At 46.8% G+C, this 23,554-nt stretch overlaps 1 protein-coding gene across 1 annotated transcript; it reads right to left on the reverse strand.

The window, feature by feature from the left end:
* Positions 1 to 5,471: 5,471 nt before the first annotated feature.
* Positions 5,472 to 14,728, reverse strand: LOC125927410 (protein CD300H-like). Its single transcript, XM_049637753.1, has 3 exons — positions 14,561 to 14,728; positions 8,915 to 9,272; positions 5,472 to 6,245 (listed from the first exon to the last, which is right to left on the reverse strand). The coding sequence occupies exons 1-3, from the start codon at positions 14,646 to 14,648 to the stop codon at positions 5,984 to 5,986; spliced, it is 708 nt and encodes a 235-aa protein (XP_049493710.1). The 5' UTR covers positions 14,649 to 14,728; the 3' UTR covers positions 5,472 to 5,983.
* Positions 14,729 to 23,554: the final 8,826 nt, after the last annotated feature.

The following is a 23,554-nucleotide window of genomic DNA, read 5'->3' on the forward strand; positions in this document are numbered from 1 at the left end:
TCCCCTCCCTCCCACCCCCCATCAACCCTCAGTTTGTTCTCAGTTTTTAACAGTCTCTTATGCTTTGGCTCTCTCCCACTCTAACCTCTTTTTTTTTTTCCTTCCCCTCCCCCATGGGTTTCTGTTAAGTTTCTCAGGATCCACATAAGAGTGAACACATATGGTATCTGTCTTTCTCTGTATGGCTTATTTCACTTAGCATCACACTCTCCAGTTCCATCCACGTTGCTACAAAAGGCCATATTTCATTCTTTCTCCTTGCCACATAGTATTCCATTGTGTATATAAACCACAATTTCTTTATCCATTCATCAGTTGATGGACATTTAGGCTCTTTCCATAATTTGGCTATTGTTGAGAGTGCTGCTATAAACATTGGGGTACAAGTGCCCCTATGCATCAGTACTTCTGTATCCCTTGGATAAATTCCTAGCAGTGCTATTGCTGGGTCATAGGGTAGGTCTATTTTTAATTTTCTGAGGAACCTCCACACTGCTTTCCAGAGCGGCTGCACCAATTTGCATTCCCACCAACAGTGCAAGAGGGTTCCCATTTCTCCACATCCTCTCCAGCATCTATAGTCTCCTGATTTGTTCATTTTGGCCACTCTGACTGGCGTGAGGTGATATCTGAGTGTGGTTTTGATTTGTAGAGTGGCTAAACTCTTGAGGTAAGAGTTTACATGATTGATTTAAGACTTTTCCTTTTTTTTTAGTATAGGAATTAGAGGCTATAAATTTCCCTCATAGCACTGCTCTAGCTGTCAGCACAAAGCCCAACATGGGGCTTGACCTCATGAACTGTGAGATCATAACATGAGCCAAAATCAAGAGTTGGACGTTTGGGGCGCCTGGGTTGCTCAGTCGGTTGGGCATCTGACTTTAACTCAGGTCATGATCTTGCAGTCCATGAGTTTGAGCCCTGCGTCGGACTCTGGGCTGACAGCTCAAAGCCTGGAGCCTGCTTCAGATTCTATGTCTCCCTCTCTCTCTGCCCCTCCCCCACTCATGCCCTGTCTCTCTCTCTCTCCTTCAAAAATAAATAAACATGTAAAAAAATTTTAAAACAGAGTTGGACGCTTAACCGACTGAGCCAACCAGGTGCCCCATTTTGATATATATTTTTTTAAGTTTTCATTCAGCCCAGTATAGTTTTTCCCTGCTGATATATATCTTCTCATATAGATACAAGAAAAAGAAAGGAAAAAAGAAAAAATATTTTCTCCTTTTGATGAGAACTCTTAGGATTTACTCTCTTAACAACTTTTCTATATATCATAGAGCAGTGTTAGTTGTAGGCATCATGTTGTATAGCATATCCCTAGTACTTATTTACCTTATAACTGGAAATTTGTACCTTTTGACCACCTTCCTCCAGTTCCCCCCACACCACTTTTGCCTCTGGTAACTATGAATTTGGTTATTTTTTGTTTTCGTTTTTGTTTTAAATTCCACATATGAGATCACACAGTATTTGGCTTTCCTGACTTATTTCACTTGGCATAATGCCTTCAGGGTCCATCTTTATTTTTGCAAATGGTAGTATTTCCTAATTTTTTTATTCCAGAACAATATTCCACTGTAAATCTATACCATAACTTTTTTATCCATTGGACACTTAGATTTAAAAAAAATTTTTTTAATGTTTATTTTTAAGAGAGAGGGAGAGAGACAGACAGAGCATGAGTGGGGGAGGGGCAGAAAGAGAGAGGGAGACATAGAGTCTGAAGCAGGCTCCAGGCTCTGAGCTGTCAGTACAGAGCCCAACGCGGGGCTTGAACCCCGTGAACTGTGAGATCATGACCTGAGCTGAAGTCAGACGCTCAACCGACTGAGCCACCCAGGTGCCCCTGGACACTTAGATTATTTCCATGTCTTGGCTATTGTAAACAATGCTGCCATAAACATGGAGATGCAGATATCTTTTTGAGTTTGTATTTTCATTTCCTTTGGATATATTCCCAAAAGTGGAATTGCTGTATCATGTTGTATTTCTATTTTTAATTTTTTGAGGATAATCTGTGTTGTTTTTTGTAGTGGCTACACCAATTTATATGTCCATCAACCAGAAGGTTTCCTTTTTCTCTATATCCATTGGCAACATTGGTTATATCCTGTCTTTGTTATTTTGGCCACTCTAATAGGCATGAGGTGATATCTCATTGTGATTTTAATTTGCATTTCCGTAATGACTAGTGATGTTGAGGATCTTTTCATGTCTGTTGACCTTTCATATAGCTTCTTTGGAGAAATGTCTCTTCGGGCCTTTTACCCATTTTTTAATTGGGTTGTTTTTTTGCTCTTGAGCTGTATGAATTCTTTATGTATTTTGGATATTAACCCTTTATCAGGTATATGGTTTACAAATATATTTTTCCCATTCCATAGGTTGTTTCTCACTTTGTTGATTGTTTCCCATCAGCTGTGCAGAAACTGTTTAGTTCGACATAGTCCCACTTGCTTCCTTTTTATTTTGTTGCTTGTGCTTTAGGTGTCATATCCAAAACATCATTACCAAAACCCATGTGAAGGAGCTTTATTCCCATGCTTTCTTCTAGGAGCTGCATGGTTCCAGACCTTACAGTTAAATCTTTAATCCATTTTGAGTTAACTTTTGTGACGGCTGTAAAAAAAAGAATCCAGTTTTATTCTTTTACATGTGAATATCTAATTATCCCAGCACCATTTGCTAAAGAGACTGCTTTTTCTCCATTGCATATTCTTGGTTCCCGTGTCAAACATTAGTTGACCATATATGTTTGGGTTTATTTCTGGGCTCTCTATTCTGTTCCATTGGTCTATTAGTCTGTCTATATGTCGGTACCATACTGTTTTGATGACTATAGCTTTATAATATAGCTTGAAATCAGGAAGTGTGATGCCTCCTGCTTTGTTCTTCTTTCTCAGGATTGCTTTGGCTACTCAGGGTCTATTGTGGCTCCACATAAGTTTTAGGAGGTTTTTTTCCCTACTACTGTAAAAAATGCCATTAGAATCTTGATAGGGATTGCCTTGAATCTATAGACGGCTGGTTCTTGGCAAGGTGAATGATTTCTGTTAGATCCTGAACATTTTTGATATTATATTATGAGTCTCTTGACCCTATTTAATCTTTCTTCTTATCTTTTTATCTTATTTCTAGTTTTTAAACAAAGGAAAAATGTGGAGGGCCTTTATATGGCTATAGTGATTAGGACAATATGGTAATGAACACAGATAAGTAAGTAGCCCAATTAAACAGAATAGAGCACCCATAACCAGACCTGTTTTTACCTGGACACCTGATATAACTCAGGTAAATGGGGGAAGAAGGAAAACTGATAAATATGTTGGAATATGTGGTTATCCATATGGAGAAAAAGGAAAATGCTTCCAACTTCAAATCACAGAAGAAAAAAAAACCCGATCCCAGTTGGATCAAGGACTTAAAATGTGAACTGTAAAAATTTTAGACTGTTAAGAAAAAATATAGGAGGTTATTTTTATAACTTTGGGATAAGAAACGTTTCTAAATTATGGTACCAAAAGCACAAACCATAATAATTTTGATGAATTCAAATACACTAAAATTCAGAACTATATTTATGAAAAGACTCCAGAATGAAAAGACAAGCCACAAATTATGTGAGCACATATGAAAAATGTATAATTGATAAAATTTCACCAAACAAGAGTATGATTCCAACAAGTCCTATAATCCAGTAAGGAAAAGAGAGCTAACGCAAGAACGGTAGGCAAAACTTGAACAGAAGGGGAAATGCAATAGAAAGTGAAAAGGTTCTCAACATGATGGCAGCCAGAGAAACTTAAATTAAAACCACAAGAAGGTTGGGCATGGCAGCCTCCTCCCTGACTTCTTCTTGCCCACAAAGAATGTGCCTGGAACACATCCTCACCGGGAGATAGGATCCCACACGGACTGTGCTGGGTTTATTGACTTTTGCGGGAATCCCTTTCAGGTTCACTGAATGCTACTTTGTTCTGCTTGAGTGCTAGAGTCAGTGACCCTCAGGAGCACCCCAGTTTCCTATATTTCAGACCTCATTGGGAAGGAGTCTGGATTCTTGTGCAAGACAACTGGGGTGCATGCGACCACACTGCCCATGCTGGCTGTAGAGTGGACGCACCAGCCGTAGGAACAGATCCACAGCCTGGCTCCCTCTCTCTCTCCTTGTGCTGTAAGTAAACCCTGCTCCCCTTGAGCCTGGTGTGCATGTTGTCTGTTCTCAGTGACCTCGAATCCTGCACTGACCTCTTTCCTGGGTCACGCTTACCTGCCTTTTGACCTTGGCTGCACAGTCTGGCCATCCTGTAAATTGTGAAATGAAAACTATTTCAAAATGGCAAAACCCCAAAACTAAAAGGTCTGACCAACCAAGTAGTCACACAGAGGCAGAGCAATGGGGGTTCTCAGCTATTGCTGATGGGAGCATTAACTGGGGCAGTTAACGGGGTTGGAAAAATCATTTGGCATTATCTAGTGTGGTTGAGCATGCACAAACCCTAAAACCCAGCAATTCCATCCCTAAGCATCTACCTTAGTGAACTTATTTCACGTATATATTAGGTGACCTGTATAAAAATGTTCACAGCGGCACTGGCTGTGGAAAAGCCCCAAATGGGCAACAACCCAAAGCCATCAACAGAAAAATGGATAAATAAGATGTAATATATCTTATCTTCTTCTCTAATCTGAAGGGCTGTATGTCTGGGCAGCATATCAAAAGGCACGAAGGACTGAAGCATCTCTTAGTTGGGGTCCCCACAAAGGGGGAGGATACCCTGAGGACAGCACTGAGCACGGTCAGGAGTGGGGGCACTTGCAGAAAGACCAGGAACTCCAGAAAGTGGACGCTGCTAAACAGGGGCCTGCGGGGAACATGGTGACAGACGGTGAGCTGCCTCCTCAAGACGAGGCCCCAGGTCTCTCCTTTCTGCCCCCCCAAGTCTCTCTGATCAAAGATCCCGTGGACCTAATAACCCAAATTTGGGCTAGACTTGGATATTTGGATATACTCACCCCTATCTTCTCAGCTCAACAGCTGACTTTGGGGGTTAGGTGGGTGATACTGAGAGGAGATAGAGGGTTTCCCCGGGGCAGGACCTGGCTTTCAGAAAGAGCTTCTTTACCCTAAGCCCCACTCCTTCTCCTGCCATCAACACTCCCAGGAACCCAGCTCAGATTGGGGTTGTTTTGGGTGATTTCTCAGAGGTCAGAGATCATTTAGGAACCAATCCTCAAGTGAATGCCTTGGCATCTTCACATCTGATCCTGGAGCCTCCTCTGCTGAAATCCTTCAGTGGCTCCCCATCTCTCAGAAGATGCAGCCCACCACTCCCCCACCCAAAGCTCGCCTGGCCTGTCCACACCTACCTGACTTCCTAGCTTCCTGCCCCACTGGCCTCAGTCAGGGTGCTCACCTGCCCTGAGCTTTGCTTTTGCTCAGCCCTTCCACTTTCCCTCCCTCACCTGCCTGAGGCTCTTACCCAAGAGGCTGTCCCTGTCCCCTGTCACTCCATCCTCTGAACTCTTACCCTTTCTTCTCCATGACACTTATTACAAACCAGTATTATTTATGTCTTTATTTTCTGAAACCAACTGTTAGAACACAAAGCTCGTGTTTTGTTGATTGCTCTATCCCCATAATCTAGAAATAAGTCTTCACTATATAGGCTCTTGGTGAATACTTGGTGAGCGAGTGAAGAAAGGAAGGAATGTTGAGTTGAGAGGCTGCCTTGAGGGTTCTCAGCAGGGCGAGGTCACCCAAAAGCGGGCCCTCACTTTGGGATCCCTTGACCAACTAGTCTGTGCCTGGCACCAATTTCTGCTGGCAAGTTAGGGGTCCTGTGGAATGTTTCCCGCGTGCTGCCCAGCCAATCACCAGGCACATCTACATTATACACACATTTTTGTATGTGTGATATATTTCATTACATGTTTTCAAGGTTGTTTTTTTGTTTTGTTTTGTTTCGTTTTGCTTTGCTTACAAGTTTTTGGCAATAAAGTGAGAAGAGAAATAAAGTTTGGGGGCAGAAGTTCTTCCTTCTCTAGTCTGAACAGTGATGTCTCTGGACAGGATATCGATGGGCAAGGAGGGCTGTAGGCCGTCGTCATCAGGCTGACTGTGTTTCCCACAAATTGCCCACTGAGGCCTGTTCACCCAGAGGACAGCACTGAGCATAATCAGAAGCAGGGGCACCTCCAGGAATATGAGGAGCAGGAAGTGGACGCGGTCAGGCAGGGACCTGTAGGAGGAACACGGTGACTGGCAGGAGTTTCCTCCTCCACAAGAGGCCCAGGCTCTGCCTCTTCCCCACCTGCTATTGTGCTCAGGTCCCATTGCCTCAAAAGTCAGTATCAATGTCCAAGCTGGTTGGTATCAGGGCCGGACAGCCCCGTGCTGAGGGCCACAGACTCCTGTCCTTCAGCTCAAGAGTTGACCTTGAGCGTCAGGACGCAGCAGACGCAAGAGGATGCAGTGGTGAAGAATGGAGAGGAAGGGAGACCCCCGGAAACAGCTTTCTGAACCCACAGTCCTCAACACTCACAGGAACTCAGCTCTTGCTGGCCCCTACTTCAAGGATGAAATGCCCCCTTTGAGTGAATTCCTCGCTCAAATTCATCTTGACTCACCTTCAATACTGTCCATCATGGGAGCAGCTCTTCTGCCGAAACTGTTCAACAACATCAAGCCCCAGGAGTGACCTCCCCAAATTCAGCTCATTGGCAATCCTCTCACACCCTGGGTCCCAATACTTAATACCACCTCAGCTCCTCACAAATGTTTGTGTCCCCTCCCCCACACTGGGCCTTTGTTTAAGCTCTCTACCTTCCCAACCCCTTGCCTGGCTCGCAGCCTGAGGGGTTGGCTGATGCCTGCCCCTCTCCACTGATGCACTGGGCTCTTGCAAACCCTGTTGGCACCATGGTTCATGTGCTCTTTGCCTGCTTGAGCTCCCGCCAGCTGTGGGTATTCTTGGACCCGCCAGTGGTTTCCCACCTCCAACTCGTCCATCTCTTTGCCTGAGGGCTCTCTCTAGCTATAGGAATGTGTGCTTGCTGAGCAGAATAGGCCAGAAATGCCACAGAATCCATGGTCCCAAGAGTGACCCTCTCTCTGCCTGCAATATTCTTTCTCCAGATTCTTGCTTGTTGGCTTTCCTGCTTCCTTCAGGTCTCTGCTCAAATGTCTCTTCATTTGAGAGGCCTTCCTTCATTACTCTAAGAAAATAGCAAAGCCCGCCATCTTCCTCCACCATGAGAATAGATGTATGTGGATCACTACCTCAGCTTCTTCACCACTCAGTGGGAGAGTTCTGAGGAATGTCCTATGTCCTATGTGGTATCTCCCAGGGCACCTAGTGGGACAGAGCCCAGTTGCTAGTGTGATAGCTCCTTTGTCAAAGTTACACTTTGCTGGCTTTTTCCATCTCCCAGCTCCCTCACTATACTTCCTGGGATCACCTCTCCATAAATGAATTGCACGTAAGTCCTTGTTTCAAGATCTGATTTTGAAGAAACTCAGACTGAAACAGTCTCTTGGTTATTTGTTTTCAATGAATCTTGATTCCTTTCATCATGTCCCATAATCTTCCCACATGCCCCATCACCCTATCCTTGACACCTGCTTAATTCTCCTCCGTAGGAATTATTATTAATGGACATCTTTCTTCCATCTATCTATCTATCTATCCATCCATCTGTCATCTATCCATCCATCCATCATCCATCCACCCATCAACTATCCGTATCATCTAATTGTCTGTCTTTCTATCCATCTACCCATTGTCTAAATCCACCCATTTGAATGGGACTTTCTTGAGAGCACAGGCTTGCCTGTTTGTTCTCTGTTATATTCCTAGCATTTAGATCAGTTCCTGGCACATAACAAGCAAATTAAATGCTTGTTGAATGAGTGAATAGTTGAGGAAACTTGCATCTAGGAAGCCCCTCCCTAGGGAAGGAGCCAGGCAGTGGTAAAGGACACTGGGACACACCCATGTTACCTTGGGGTTGGATGGATCTGTGCTCACTACCAGGGACGTTGGAGGTCCCAATGTCACAGAGCTCTTGCTGCTGGAGGCTATCGTGAAGGCTGATGGTGAAAAACAGAGGCCCAGTGCCCAGTGCATGATTCTCCCTAGCTAGGCACCTGTCACCTGCAGGGTTCTGAGTTCACAAAGCAGGGGGAACTCAGGGAAGGGACTGGGCTGGAAGTTCCGGGACCACTGTCTCCCCTTTGCCAGACACAGACCTGGCCAGAGTGTGGCGTATCCCCACCCCACGCCATACCAATCTCCTCTGCAGATGGACAGGTCATAAACCAGGACCAGAGAGCCATCGCCTTCCCCATGAAGCATTTCAGTGTCCCTCATCTCACTGGAAACAGGAGTGTTTGAAAGTTGGCACAAAAGTGAGACCTCAGGTGCCCCCTCTCCAGCCAGTGCAGCCATCCTGCCTGGTCCCCCTTGGCAGAACACCGGAGAGGTCGATTCAAGGAAGGTTGAAGGTGGAGACACGCAGTCTTGTGAGGACAGGAGGGCCTGATAGAAGCACATGTCACAGGACCCTCTGCAGCGACACCAGCCTCAGTCCTCAAGGCCCACAAATATTGTCAGGACCTGGGGCAACAGCAAGGGCTTTGGATGTCACACTCACACTGTCCCTCACACCCTCACTCGCACACATACTCTCTCACACATGCATGCACACACGTGTTCTTTCACACACACACACTCCCACCCACCCATATTTCCCACACACTCACACCCACACAGCACGCCCACTGAGTCTCTAAGGCACAAACACTGGGGCTGGCTCTTTTCTCCCGAGCTGAGATTTCCTCAGGTGCTCTGCAGGCATTAATTAGCTCAGATCCCTTCTTCAGGGGCACCGGAGGAAAGTAGGGTCTTACCTGGGGGAAACAAACACTTGAACCTGGAAAAAGAGGTCAGGCAGGAAGCCATTGAGTCCTTCTTCCCGCAGTATTGTCGCGATCCCACATCTGTATTTCCCTGCATCATCTGTAGTGAGGTTCTCCAAGGTCACTGTGAAGGTGAGGTCTGCAGAATGGTCCACGATGGACACACGGCCACTCCGCACCTCTCCCTCAGACCCTCTGGTCTCCACCATCTGGTTCCAAAGTAGCAAGCATGGTTGTCGGCACCAGTATTTGGTAAATGCCTTGTATTTCTCCTCATACTGGCACTGCACACTCAGGGATCCCCCCTCGGTGCCTGTCACAGTGCTGGGGCCACTCAGAGATGAGAAGCCTGAAAAAGACCATCGGTACTTTCTTCACCTGAAGAGCCTCGACTGGAGGGGCCTTGAGGGTCAGGTCCCCTGGAAACCCAGAGGTCACCCTAAGGCTCAAGGAGGGAAGGGTCAGGAACCGAGAGGTATGGGTTGTAGGTGGACACAAGGGGGAGACCTCTGAAGCTCCCTGGTGTGAGATTCTGAGACACAGAGAGCCTGTGTGGGCTCAGCCAACTTAGAAGTGGAGGGAGAGGAAGATTTTGGGTGACTTCAGATAGGTTCTGGGTCCCCAGACCTGTCAGTACCTAGAGGAAATGGCTGTGTCCATCAATTACCAAGAACTGAATGAAGCCACTGAGTATATTCTGAATAAACAGATGGATGGATGGATGGATGGACAGATGGAATAGAAAACAGGAAGCAAGAATGGGAACAAAGGAAGTCTAGATGAAGCACAGTATTGAGAGCTAGAAGGAAGCCTTCAGCTTCTGGCTATGTCCCCTTCCCAAATGATCACCTGTAAGCCCCAAGCTTATAATCCCTGCTTGTATAGATGGGACCTCCTGTTCATATGTCTGGGTCATGCTGGAGATGGGAGTCAGCCAGGGGTAGAAAGAGACCATCAGGAAGGGGTTCATTTGGGCTCTGATTCAAGGACATTCACACTCGATGTCCTTCCTGGGACAGAAACCTGTGGCAACACTTGCCATCACCTGACATCTTTAGGGACTCCCTGCTCCACACTGCTCCCTTCCCCACCCCTCGGCAGTCACCCACCAGCCTTGCCATGCCCTGGGCCTCATCTCTAGCTCTTCTGCCAAACCCAAGGTTTTGACAATGTCCTCCCTCCCCCAGTCACCCAGGAAGCTCCAGTATGAAGTGATTAGGACCCAGCCCCCTAAACCCTGTGCTTCCTGCCTGGAGAGCCATGCCGGTCCCAGGCACCTGAGGAGTCCTCATTACGCCAAGGAACAGCTATTGTCTGATCTGTTCTTTTTTTATTATTAAAAAAATGTTTTTATGTTTATTTTATTTTTGAGAGAGAGACAGAGCACAAGCAGGAGAGGGGCAGACACAGAATCCGAAGCAGGTTCCAGACTCTGAGCTGTCAGCACAGAGCCCGACACAGGGCTCGAACCCACAAACCATGAGTTCATGACCTGAGCTGAAATCGACACTTAACCGACTGAGCCACCCAAGCACCCCATTGTCTCATCTGTTCTTAACAAGGAAGGAGGTTAACCCAGGGCAAAAGGACAGTGAGAAATTATTTGGGCAAAATACCCAACTAATTTTTGCTTCCTCATTTTAAATACCTTGCATTTTCTCACTGGATTTCCCAGCAAGCAAGCTCAAGTGGCTCACTGACCTATATTCTACAACACAAGGCTGTCTGCCTCTCCCACCAATAATCTGCAAAGCAGTGGTTCTCAGCAAGGGGTGATACTGCTCCCCCAGGAGACATTTGGGAATGTTTGTAGACATTTTTGGTTGTTCACAACTGGAGGGGTGGGGAGTTGTTCCTGGCATCCAGTGGGCAGAAGCCAGGGATGCCGCTAAACATCCTGAAGCGCACAAGGCAGCCCCTCAACACAGAATGGTCCAGCCCCAATGCCAACAGTGGAGAGGCTGAGGAACCTTGCTCAACGGGGCAAAATGCCCCAGTCTGAGGCCCTCCCGAGGCAGGCTTCTGGCTGGGGAGACTGGGAGCCACAACACTGAACCGTGTGCAGTTGCTGCTGTCCCAGGCTCAGGCTGTGGGGGCGCTGTTCTCTGCGTTTCTGATGGGGTCAGGGACGCTTTAGGACTGGCTTTCCATGTTACCTACTCTTTCAGTTGCTTAAGCCCTAGCCTTCGAGATCTGGAGCTGCTTCCTCAAGTCTGGGTAAGAAAACATTGTTAGAAATGCTCTGTTACACCTAGACCCTGACCTTGACCCTGAGGCAGCCCGGCATCCCCTCCCCCGCCCCCACCCCCACAACCCTCCTTGTGTTTTTTCTTCTCCACCTTCTCCTTGCTGAAGCCTGAGGGCTCTCTCCCCCCTGTCTCAGCTACCTCTGGGGTGCTGCACTGCTCCTCCCCGGCCCCGGTTCTCTCTAAGATCCTACAGGACAGTGCTTGCTCTGTACCCATCAAGCCCCAGAGGCTTCCTACAGCTCCAATTGTAAGTCGAAGCCTTTGGTAATCTTAAAAAAAAATAAATATAAAGTAAAAGAGACCTGCCTATTAAGTGTAATGGCAAGTAACCGGGTAGACAGAGAGAGATTTATCTCCTTTAGGAGCAGGAGGATGGCGTAGCTTGAGGTCTCCACAGGCCCTCTTGTGTATGGCCATCCTGCTGGGCTTGTCTCTGTTGCTGGAAGGTCATTGTCTACAACCCTGGCGAGTGTGTTTTCCTTTTGTCTGGTCTTAGTCTTACTGGTCAACCAGCTCCTGTGCGGCCTCTTGCCAGGGGGCAAGGACTTTTGGACTTGGGCTTACAGACCAATTGAATTATAACTCTTATTAAATACAGAAAGTGTCAGGGTCCCTAGGTGGCTCAGTCCATTGGGCATCTGACTTCGGCTCAGGTCATGATCTCATAGCATGTGAGTTCAAGCCCCCTGTGAGTTCAAGCCCCCTGTCAGTCTCTGTGCTAACAGCTTGGAGCCTGGAGCCTGCTTCGGATTCTGTGTCTCCCTCTCTCTCTCTGCCTCTCCCCTTTCTCTCTCTGTCTCAAAAATAAATAAAAACATTAAAAAATTTTATTTAAAAATTTTTTTTAATGTTTTTATTTATTTTTGAGACAGAGAGAGACAGAGCATGAGCAGGGGAGGGGCAGAGAGAGAGGGAGACACAGAATATGAAGCAGAAGCAGGTTCCAGGCTCTGAGCTGTCAGCACAGAGCCCAACGTGGGGCTTGAATTCACAGACTGTGAGATCATGACCTGAGCTGAAGTCGGACACTTAACTGACTGAGCCACCCAGGCGCCCCCATTAAAAAAAATTTTTTAAACAAAAATAAATAAATACAGAAAATCTCCTAAGTATTATTGAAATAAGTAGGAAAAGAGAACCTTGAATTTCTGGAGGCCACCCTTGAGACTTTAGTTTGGCTTATCAGAATTCAAGAATGAGGCTTTTTTCCCTGAACTCTTCATAATCTAAATGCCAGAGTGATAAACCAAAATGATCCTAATCAGTATGTACTAGTTGAGACTCAGCATAATTTTTTTTCATCTGGCTGATCACATCAATAAAGGGGGAGGGGTGGGACTGTGTCTTTTCATGCCTGAGGATCACAGGGTCACTATGCAGGACACACATGCTTGATACAGGCCATTTCAGATTTATCTTAGTACATGTAACAAATTACTTTTAGATCCTGAAATTTGTAATAAAATTACTTTATCTTGATTACCAAAACTGGATGTTTAGAATGTGCATTAGTTTTAAAATTTATTATTATTATCATTATTATTATTTTAAAGTTTATTTATTGAGAGAGAGACCAAGCAGGGGAAGGGCAGAAAGAGAGAGAGAGGGAGAGAGGGAGAGAGAGAAAATCCCTAGCAGGTTTTGAGCTTTCAACATGGAGCCCAACATGGGGGCTTGAACCCATGAACTGTGAGATCATGACCTGAGCCGAAATCAAGAGTCCGTCACTTAACTGACTGAACCACCCAGGTGCCCCTAAATTTTTTACATTAAATAATCTCTGTAAAGCAATATTATTTAAAAGTTGGTCAAGTTTTAAAAGTCTAAAGTGTGTTTTTCTGTTCAGCTTTATCATGCAGAGTATCTTTATGTTCTGAGTTTTAGTGTCCTATTTTGGGAGTGATATTTATATTAAGTTTTTTTTTTGTTGTTTATTTATTTTGAGAGGCAGGGAAAGAGCACGAGTGGGGGAGGGGAAGGGAGAGAGAGAGAGAGAGAGAGAGAGAGAGAGAGAGAGAATACCAAGCAGGCTCCATGCTATCAGCACAGAGCCTGACTCAGGGCTCAATCTCACGGGAGTGATATTTTTAAGGGTTTTGGTGCACCTTGATTAATACAGCTAGAGGTGGGGAAATGGGATTAATGAAATAAAGATTTTTCCTCCTTGGGCTCTGACGGTTAGCGCTGACATCGGATTACTCTGATTTCTAATTGCTACATTTGTGTTTTCACAGGATCAGAGCAAACTGGTGAGTTGTCTTGATTCTTTCCCCTTTTATAATAAAATATTGTCCTTCCAGTGTTCAAAAACAAAAAAGAGAGAGAGAAACATCGTTTATGGGAACTCTTAGACAAGGATGGACAAGTCCCCAGCAGTGTCACCATCTAGCAGCTCACAGTGCAGGGCCCCTGGGGCCAGCCCAGACCTGTTGGAGGCACAGAGCCCCCCATGGGGGGTGCGTCAGCACCTGGGATACATGAACAGCTATTCACAAGGAGGCTTATGTAGTAAGTGACCATTGTATTATTTTTAAAAAGTGATGACCTTGAATATAAGTGTTATAAGAAGAGCAGTGATCTTGGCAATAAACGTATTCTCTTTGAACCTTGGTTGCCTTGCATGAATTGGTCTAGGGTAAATTATTTGCCTGTCTCTGCATCATGGTCTCTTGTTTTCATAGGATTGCAATAAAAATTGGATTAGATTATGGGGAAAACCGGGTGAACACATCGATTAGCCCAATTAGTATTAGTTCTCTGCTCCCCTCGCCTTGGCCTGGTGCATAAGACAGTATTCCTGGGGTGTCTGGGTGGTTCAGTCTGTTGAGTGTCCAACTCTTGATCTCAGCTCAGGTCTTAATCTCAGAGTTGTAAATTCAGACCTCACGCCCAGCGTGGAGCCTACTTAAAAAAAAAAAAAGACAGGGGGTGCCTGGGTGGCTCAGTTGGTGAAGTGTCCAGCTCTTGATTTTGGCTCAGGTCATGATCTCATGGTTTGTGGGTTCGAGCCCCATGTTGGGTCCTGCGCTGGCAGCACGAAGCCTGTTTGGGATTCTGTCTCCCTCTCTCTCTGCCTTTCCTCCATGTCTGTTCTCTCTCTCTCTCTCTCTCTCTCAAAAATAAATAAATAAACATTTTTTTAAAAAACAGCCTTCTTGATTTTCAAAATGGTGGTCATCAGGATTAAAGTAGCCAATTTCTTTAGGGCTCTGTACGTGCTCACCTGTGGGAAGCATCAACTTACCATCAACTCCTCTTCCTCTTCGTTTGCGTGAGGTTTTTCGGAGCTCACCCCCTCCTTTCTTTGCTTGTGTCCTCATCTCTTCCCTTCCCCAACACCAACCTTGCCCCACACCGTTGTCACCCAGACCTGCCCAGCCCTGCTCACCTGGGACAGAGAGCAGCAGCAAAGCCGATGGCAGCCATATGGCCCCGTCCCTCTGGGTGTCTCTCTTGCTGCGGCTGGAACCCCTCATGCAGGGGTCGCTCACCACATCCCCCTCTTCTGCATTTCTTGGCACTTCTCTGCTTCCTTCTTCAGCCTCTTGGTTCTGTTCTCAGGACTGGTCAGAAAATGGGGGAAGCGAGGGGCTCAGGGCATCACGTGACCAGTCGATTACTTGCTAAAGTTTTCCTCAGAAACATTTGAATGCACGGTTCTGGTTTTTGCTTCCTGTGAGGATAACACCCTTACCATGACTCCACCACAGCCAACACACCCGCCTGCCGCAGCAGGCAAGGGCCCAGCTGACTTCCTTCTAGATTTTCCGAGCAAGCCCTTCCCTCTACAAATAGCAAATGTCCTGTGGCTGGCGTGGCTGGCGGGTACAGGCATGACAAAGCCTCCTCTGGACAAGACCAGCCGTTTGCAAGGCCCAGTGCAAAATGAAAACACCTTTGTCCTAGAATCACCAACCATTTCGAGCCGGCAGGACAACAGAGCATTAAATCAAGCCCTTCTCAGCAGGGGACGGTGTGACCACAGAGGGGCCCCCCGTGAAGCTGGCCTCATCTCCTGCTCTTGGTGGAGCGGAGTGTGAGGCTGGAGCCACCTTTGGTGTGGGCTCTCCTCTTGTCAGTCCCCAGCTCTTGGTCTGGCCTCACCAGACCCCAGAGGCCTTGAATGGGCTCCTGCCTTGGTCACATGCTCCCGACCAGCCCCCTTCGCTCTGGCACCGAGCCATCCTCAAGCCTCCCCTTTAACCTGGTTAAATGAGCCGCCAAGCTTCCCACGGACAGAAAAATCTTCAATATCTCAAACGGCAACTCGGGTGCACCTGGCCAGCATTATGCCCCATGACAGGAAACAGCCAGGGAGGACTTAGCAAGGCAGATGCCGATTTGGAATGTCTTATCCACGAACCCAGACTCACATAAATGGAAAAGTCTAAAATTCTGGGATCCTATTGTCAAGCATCTCTTAATTGGCTGTTTCAGTAAATAAAGAAACAGCCTGCTGGTTCGTTTCTTGATGCAGAGGGAGATCTCATGTATTCTGAGGTTTTGTGCGTGTGCGTGCACAGATGCGTGTGTATGTGTGTGTGTGTGTGTGTGTGTGTGCGGGCGTGCACCTCCCCCTCCCGACATGTTCAACGATGACACAGAACAGACGGAGCTAGGGAGGGAGGAGTTTGCCAGAAGCAGAAGAATTTTCAATTTGTGAACTTCCATTTACTTGGGCTCCGCGGCTCCCGCTCAGACCCTTGGGGGTGGGGGTGGGGTGGCTACGCGACCTCCTGTGTCCTTTCCTTTGCCAGGAGGGCAAGACTCTTCTCCCAGAGAGGAGAACATGGTTGTTGTCATTGCATGCCTCCTGTCCCTCGTCACCTCGATGGGGGGGTCAACCAAAAGTCACCCTGACTTTGTTTTCGTGGACACACCATAAAAAGACCATTCCTTTCCTCACTAGTCCTTGTGACATTTTGTCTGCAAGTTTTCATTTTCTTTCCAACATGCCCTTAAAGAAAATTGTTCCTCCTCAGGTGGGATTTGTGAAATGCCCTGGAAAGTTCCACGTTGCCATTTATTCGCTGTGCAACCTTAGGCGAGCCACATGATTGCTCTCAGCCCAGGATTCAAACTCACCCCCTCCTTCCCAGCTCACACAGCCTGGATGCAGCTGGCAGCAGGGAGGCATGTGTGTGCAAATGTGTGCATCTCTCTTTTGGCCTCTGGAAGTGGCTCTGTCTGCAATTGGTCTGGGCCATTCAGACAGGGTGCTTAGGGACAGGCCTGTCCTTTCTGTGACTGTCATCTGCCTATGAGAGGCCAGTCTTCCTCCACTGCCCTCTTGACACCAGCAGCCCTTTAAGGGCAGAGCCTCGGAGCCGCTCATGGCTCTGGGAACTAAGGGAAGAGTCACCTGCTCTTTAGTCTCCCTGCAAGAGCCCCGGTGGGGGGAGGCAGACTCAGGGGGCACTGCTTACCACTTCTCCCTTGGGAGGCAGTGCCTGAGTCTGTGAAGGGGACAGCTCAGAGCTACAGACTTTCCCAGAAAGGCACACTTGGTATCCTCATCCTGGACAAGCTACCTGCTGTGTACAGGACTATATCAGTCAGCTTTTTCTAGGTGATGCTGCTGTAACAAAACTCCCAAATCTCAGAATGCTGGAGCCATGAAAGCCATTCTCTCACTCATCTTACATGTCCGCAGTGGGCCCCATTTGCTTGGGGACCCAGCCTGAAGGAGCAGCCCTTGTCTGTGACAGGAAGAGGGAAGAAATAGAGTGGCTCCTAGAGGAGCCACTCAGAGAGGTACATGCCTCTTAGGCTCCTCCTTCATGGACCACAGCACGTCACATGGCCATGCCTGATGTCAATGGGACGGAGTCGCATAATCCCGTCCAGGGAGAGGAGGCAGGAATAGCAAACCTACTACCAGAGGCTTCTATGAGCTGGCAGTTCATCCCTGGCACACAGGCTTCATGGCTCCCTGCTGGTCTCAGGTCAAAGCAGGAAGAGGCTGCAGGGTGCACTCAGCCACTCTGTGTGTCTCTTTCTTCAGCTACGGACAGGACACTTGGCCATATGCAAAGGACATGGCAGTGCACAGGAACTGGCTTTCACCCAGAAGCCCAGCGGACCCTCCAGAAAGCCTCGGTGACAGCACCAAGGAGGGACTTGCCAGGGAGAATCGACAGTCACTCTGATAGTAGAAGCCCCGTTTTAACCTCACACATTCAATGCCTGCATCGTCCTCATGGTAACTGTGAAGGTCGGGTCCCAAAGATGGTCGTAGATGGACACTTGGTCTCTGGCTGCCACCGCCTCTGGCCCCAAAGTCTTCACAATCTTCTTTGGCCGATGACACGGTTCTTGGCATCAGTATTGGTTAAAATGTGTTGGATTCCTCATCATGCCTACAGGGCACACTTAGAGATTCTCCCACCATGGTGCCCATCACGTGTGAGGACTGCTCATGGGCCAGCAATCTGAAGAAGGAGAAAGACTGGGTCCCAGCTCCCCACAGAGGCAGGTCTGGGGTGACAGCTGGGGTGCAGGTCCCCTCAAAGCCCCTGAAGAGCCATTCCCCTGTGGCTGGAGGAGGCGGCAGCTGGAAAGACAAGGGTCACTCAGGGCTGGGGTCAGGACACAAGAGTCAGGAACAGGCCTGTCATGTTTGAGGAATCACATGGAGGCATGTGAAGCTGCTGAGGAGCATATGGAGGTCAGAGAACTGGAAGGCCAGTTAGTCTGCAAATGTTCAGTGCATCGATGGTGACAGGCACTCAGTTAAGAACAGTGGGCAGAACAGTGGGCAGGTGGAGGCATGGTTAGATTCTGGACATTGATATTTTGAAGAAAGAGCAGCAGGATAGCTTAAAACTTTTTTGATGTTTATTTATGTTTTGAGAGAGAGAGAGACAGGGTGAGAGCAGGGGAGGAGCAGAGAGAGAAGGAGACACAGACCCGAAGCAGGCTCCGGGCTCCCAGCTGTCAGCATAGAGCCCGACGCAGGGCTCAAACCCAGGCAACATGAGATCGTGACCTGAGCTGAAGTTGACGCCCAACCGACTGAGCCACCCAGGCGCCCCAGAGCAGCAGGATATCTTAACAGATTAGATATGAGCAAGAGAGGAATCAGGGGCCACTCCTAAGTTCAAGGCTGAGCACCTGGGGGTTTGGGAACGCAGTGAACCAAAATGGGCAAAGCTGGGCTTGCAGGAAGAACAGATTCTGGTTTGGAATTGAAGGTGTCTGTTAGTCACCTGCCATGGACTGCGTGTCTGTGTCCTCCCCCAAATTCATATGTCGAAGCCCTAATCAGGGGTAATGCCAAGGACCCACCCATTGAGAAGTCTTTCCAAGTGTCTAGAATAACAGTGGAGGAGATTTTGGGGGGTCCTTACCTGCATGCCACAGATCAGAGAGTGCTGAGATGAAAAGCTGAGCCTAGCATGGTGTCTGACCCCACCTCCACACCCATGTCCGCCCCCACCCCCACCACTCTGCCCCAGCTTCGCCCCATGTGGGATTTGAAATCCTACACCCAGCCACCACCCATGGAGATGCTCTTCTCACCCCTTTTGGGTTCTGCCACCCCAGCCTGGGCTGACCCTCGGTGGGGAGGGCTTCCTCAGCCGGCTTGGACCCTGACACCCACGCTGAGATGCCTCTCACTTGGATGCCCTCCGCACTTGCCTGGACTCCCAGCCCCCACAATACCATCTGATTTGGGACAACACATTAAAACTATCTCTGGACTCTGTGCCCTAAAAGACGAAGACTTCTGCATCTCACCCATGGCCCACCATCCTCTTCTTTTCTCAGAATGGTGTTCTTTGCATCTATGACACTTATACTCTCTTCTGTAATCGTTCCCACCATTGCTTAGGGATTTTATGCTTAGGGTAAAACACTCATTGCTGACCACAGCTTCTCTTTTTTCACTATTTAACTTCACCCTTTGTTGGCAGACTTTGATCATGATGTATATTTTCTATTTTGAAAGGGCTCATGGGTGCTATATTTCATAAGGTCTTGCATTCACGAGACAGTTGTCAGAGCATTCCGGAATATTCTGTCATTTGCTCAGAACATATAGATTCTCCTTCACTGTGTGTTGGGATGCAGTGTTGTTATGAAGCAAGAGTATTTCTGTCACACACCATGTGATCCTTCTGGTACGACCTTCTGATGTGATCATCGTTTCTGATACCAGCCCAGATGATTCTGTTTTATCCACAAGGTTCGGTAACTTCATACCATTCTGGGTGTGGATCATCTGTATCAGTTCCTTTCCTGGGTCCCCGGGTGGGCTTTCAATGACAGCCTGAAAGATCTCTTTGTTTCCACATAGCTTTTAATTCAATTCAATTTTGTTTACTTTGGGCTTCTCTTTTCTCCTCCAAGTGAATAGCCGACGTACATTTGTGGCATCACCTCTCGGTCTCCTGTACCTATGTCTGCCTCTACACACGTTATACTGTGTTCACGTAAATGTCGCTTCAGGAAATATCCACAAGGCACCACGTCTGTGCGTTTTCAGGTACGATTGTCTTTGGGTTTTGTGGTTCTTTCCTTGATTCTTTCTTTCCAGCAACATTGGCTCCTTCTCTTCCGCTCCTTCTCTTTCCCGAGGTCAGCCTGCTGGCTCTCCATCACCCTATCTTGTACTTCACTCTCTTTACATTTCTAGAATCCTCCTGTTGTCTATCACTTCCTTGAGACTGAGTAGAACTATTTATGTGCTGATTTTTCTAAGTTTCTTTGGACATATCTTTTCATGAAGTCTGTTCTTTAGTTTGCTTTGTCTTTATATTCTTTTTTTCACTTATAAGCTTTTTTTAAATTAAAACATTTTTTAATGTTTATTTTTGAGAGAGAGAGGGGTACAGAGTGCAAACGGGGAGGGGCAGAGAGAGAGGGAGACACAGAATCTGAAGCAGGCTCCAGGCTCCAAGCTGTCAGCACAGAGCCTGATGTGGGACTTGAGGTCACGAACCACGAGATTGTGACTTGAGCCGGAGTTGGCCTCTTAACCGACTGAGCCACTCAGCACCCCTCACTTATAAGCTTTTGAAGGTGCTTTTCCCCCTTTGAATAAAAGTTGGTATTTGCCAAAGTCTAGTGTGGGGAGGGAGGCGGCTGGGAGAGTCTTCAAGCTGGAGCAGGTGATGGCCTGGAACCTTCCCCTTGTGCTGAGGGCAGGTGTCCTGTTGGTTCTCAGCTCACCCAGCATCACCTACCCAGTGGCTGTCTGCTTGGCTGCCTAGAACCACTCCTTCTCCCCTGTCTCATTCACCCCCACCCCCCACATCATTCTCCACTGCCTGGGGGCCCAGGTCATGTGCAATCAATATGCCAAGTCTGCCAATCAGAGCGTAAAGATAAAAAATTGACAACACCCAATGTTGGGGGTGGGGGATGGCCGTTTATTGTCACATTCAGACAAGGGTAGAAATGTTCCCAGCCTCTTTGGTAATATCCATCAAAATTGGGAAAATGTACAAACCACTAACACAGCTATTTTTTTTATAGGAATGGCCCTGTAGGTATATTCATAAATGTGCATCAAGCCACATATGCAAGGAGATTTGCTACACAATTGCATGTAGTTGCAAAGTACCCAAAACAACTGAAATGCCTGTCATGAGTGAAACAAGTTTTTTATTTAATTTATTTAATTTTTATTTTTTGAGAGACAGAGAGAGACAGACAGACAGAGCATGAGTAGGGAGGGGCAGAGAGAGAGACGGAGACACAGAAACCAAAGCAGGCTCTGAGCCATCAGCACAGAGCCCAACGCGGGGCTCGAACTCATAAACCATGATATCATGACCTAAGCCACAGTCGTACGCTTAATCGACTGAGCCACCCAGGTGCCCCTGAAGCAATTAAATAAATTATGGTATGTAACTGTCATGGAATACTATGAAGCCATTGCAAACAAAAATCTATAGATACTGATACGGAATGATTTTCAAAATACATTCAGTGAAAATAAGCAAGATGTAGAACAATGTGTGTGATTTTTCTTTGAAGGAGGGAAAGAATATATGCACAAATACATGCTTTAGATGCATAGGATTTCTCCAAAGGACATGGACACACACACACACACACACACACGCTTACACACTCACACACACACACACACACACACGTTACAGTCCTTGCCTTCGGTAGGGAAGTAGGGTAGAAGTCAGAACACACTGTTTTACATTTTGTATACTTTTATAATTTCTCTTATATGGATCTTGAGAAAAGACCTTAACAAAAGACCATGGGGAAGGGGAAAGGGAAAAAAAAAGAGAAGGAGGGAAGCAAACCGTAAGAGACTTAAAAACTGAGAATGCACTGAGGGTTGATGGGGAGTGGGAGGGAGGGGAAAGTGGGTGATGGGCATTGAGGAGGGCACCTGTTGGGATGAGCACTGGGTGTTGTATGGAAACCAATTTGACAATAAATTTCATATTAAAAAAATAAAATAAAATAAAATTTCTCTTTCTAAAAATCCACAATATAAAAATTGGCATATCTGCCCAATTTTTCACTAGCTCCCTCTTGCTGAGGAGATGCCAGTGGTCCATGAGGGAAGAGTACTTCCCTGGGTCAATGGTCATTTGGACCCACGGTCATCTCCAACTCTCCTAATCCCACACCAGGCTGTGTCTGCATTGACTTGCCTGAGTTCCTCCGTGTGTATTTAGAAGCCAGAGCTGGTTCATTGAATTAAGAAGATGCAGATCACGACCTGCTGCATGAGGAGGCACAACCACCCACGTGGGTGGGCAGGTAGGTAGCTCCCTCCATAGCCACACTCCCACTTTAGGGACATGAACCACCCAGGGACAGGGACGTTTTAATGAAAGGCGCAGTTTCAATACACCCACACGATGGAAGCAGCGTCACAACATTTATTGTTTACAGATCCAGGGGAGAGCCTGAGGAAGGGCAGTCCCCCATCCTGGACCACGAACAAGCAGGAGACTGAGAGCAAGAGACTGAGAGCCCCTGTGACTTACAAGGGGGTCGGGGAAGAGGTCACTGATTTTTCACAGAATCAAATCCAAGGGGTTAATTTAAAAGGTGCCCCAGAAAAAGCAAAGAAGGAACTTATGGAAGAATTCTAAGCTTGGGTCCTTCTCTGAATTTCCAGATTTCGCGTGTGAACAGGGATGCCATTCTGTAAAACGCCTGGGAGCAACTCAGAAACACAACAGGTCATTTTTCTCAAAAATTGCTTTACTCCCCCCATATGGTCATGGAGAATGTGTGCATTTTCTGATTGATGGACACAAGGTTCTTCTTCAGCTCTGATCCAGCGGTTTGAACAACGATGGTGCAGCTACTCAGATCAGCATCTGGACAACAGGACCTCATGTAGGTCTCCCATGTTGGGCCATATGACATTGCATGGTCACTTGCAGAGGAAAGGAGAAGGAAGGAAATAATGAAGAAAAGAAAAAAATTAATGAAGTAGAAAGGAAATATAAAATAAAGAAGACCTGGGGCACATGGGTGTCTCAGTTGGTTAAGACTCCGACTTCAGTTCAGGTCATGATCTCACAGTTTGTGAGTTCAAGCCACATGTTGGGCTCTGTGCTGACAGCTTAGAGCCTGGAGCCTGCTTGCAATTCTGTGTTTCCCTCTCTCACTGCCCCTCCCCTGCTCGTGCTCTGTCTCTCTATCTCTCTCAAAAATAAATAAACATTAAAAAAAATAAAGAAGACCAAAAAAGCCAACATTGTTTTGTAAAAAAACCCAAAACCCTCGCAAGACGTTGGTGATGAAGGGAGAGGTCTGAATAATTGATGCCAGGCCTCAAAAGGTATATCACACAATACCCTGCACATTTTAAAAAGAAAAATAAAAATGGGATGTGATAATAAAAAGATATCTAAACAAGTTTATGCCAATAAACTTGTTTCTATCAAAATAAACAAATTTCTAGCAAAAGTAATGCGATATACTAAAATAGACGCAAATAGAAATAGAAAACCTGAATCGTCTTACTATTCAAATGAACCAAATCCTTACTTTTTTTAAGTTTTTACTTATTGATTGATTTTTGAGATAGAGGGAGAACACAAACAGGGGAGGGCCAGAGAGAGAGAGAGAGAGAGAGAGAGAGAGAAAGGGAGACCCAGGATCTGAAGCAGGCTCCAGGCTCTGAGCTGTCAGCACAGAACCCAATGCAGGGCTCGAACTCACCAACCATGAGAACATGACCTGAGCCGAAGTTGGATGCTTAACTGACTGAGCCACACAGGCGTCCTGAGACTAGCATGCTCTTAATAGCAAAATGTGACAAGGGCAGTGCAAAAAAAAAAGAAATATAGGCAAAAATCACTCATGAACATAAATACCAAAGTCTGCAACAAAAAATCAAAAAGCTGAACCTAGGGATATATATGCAAGATAGTACATCATTGTCAAG

The sequence above is a fragment of the Panthera uncia genome, chromosome E1, assembly GCF_023721935.1.
Source record: "Panthera uncia isolate 11264 chromosome E1, Puncia_PCG_1.0, whole genome shotgun sequence".
NCBI lineage: Eukaryota > Metazoa > Chordata > Mammalia > Carnivora > Felidae > Panthera > Panthera uncia.

Coding starts and splice junctions, on each gene's coding strand:
- LOC125927410 (XM_049637753.1), bottom strand. CDS start 14,648: ATGAGGGGTTCCAGCCGCAGCAAGAGAGACACCCAGAGGGACGGGGCC. Junction 9,273..14,560: donor GCTGCTGCTCTCTGTCCCAG/GTGAGCAGGGCT, acceptor GGTCTTTTTCAG/GCTTCTCATCTCTGAGTGGC. Junction 6,246..8,914: donor CAAGTGTTTGTTTCCCCCAG/GTAAGACCCTAC, acceptor TTCCTCCTACAG/GTCCCTGCCTGACCGCGTCC.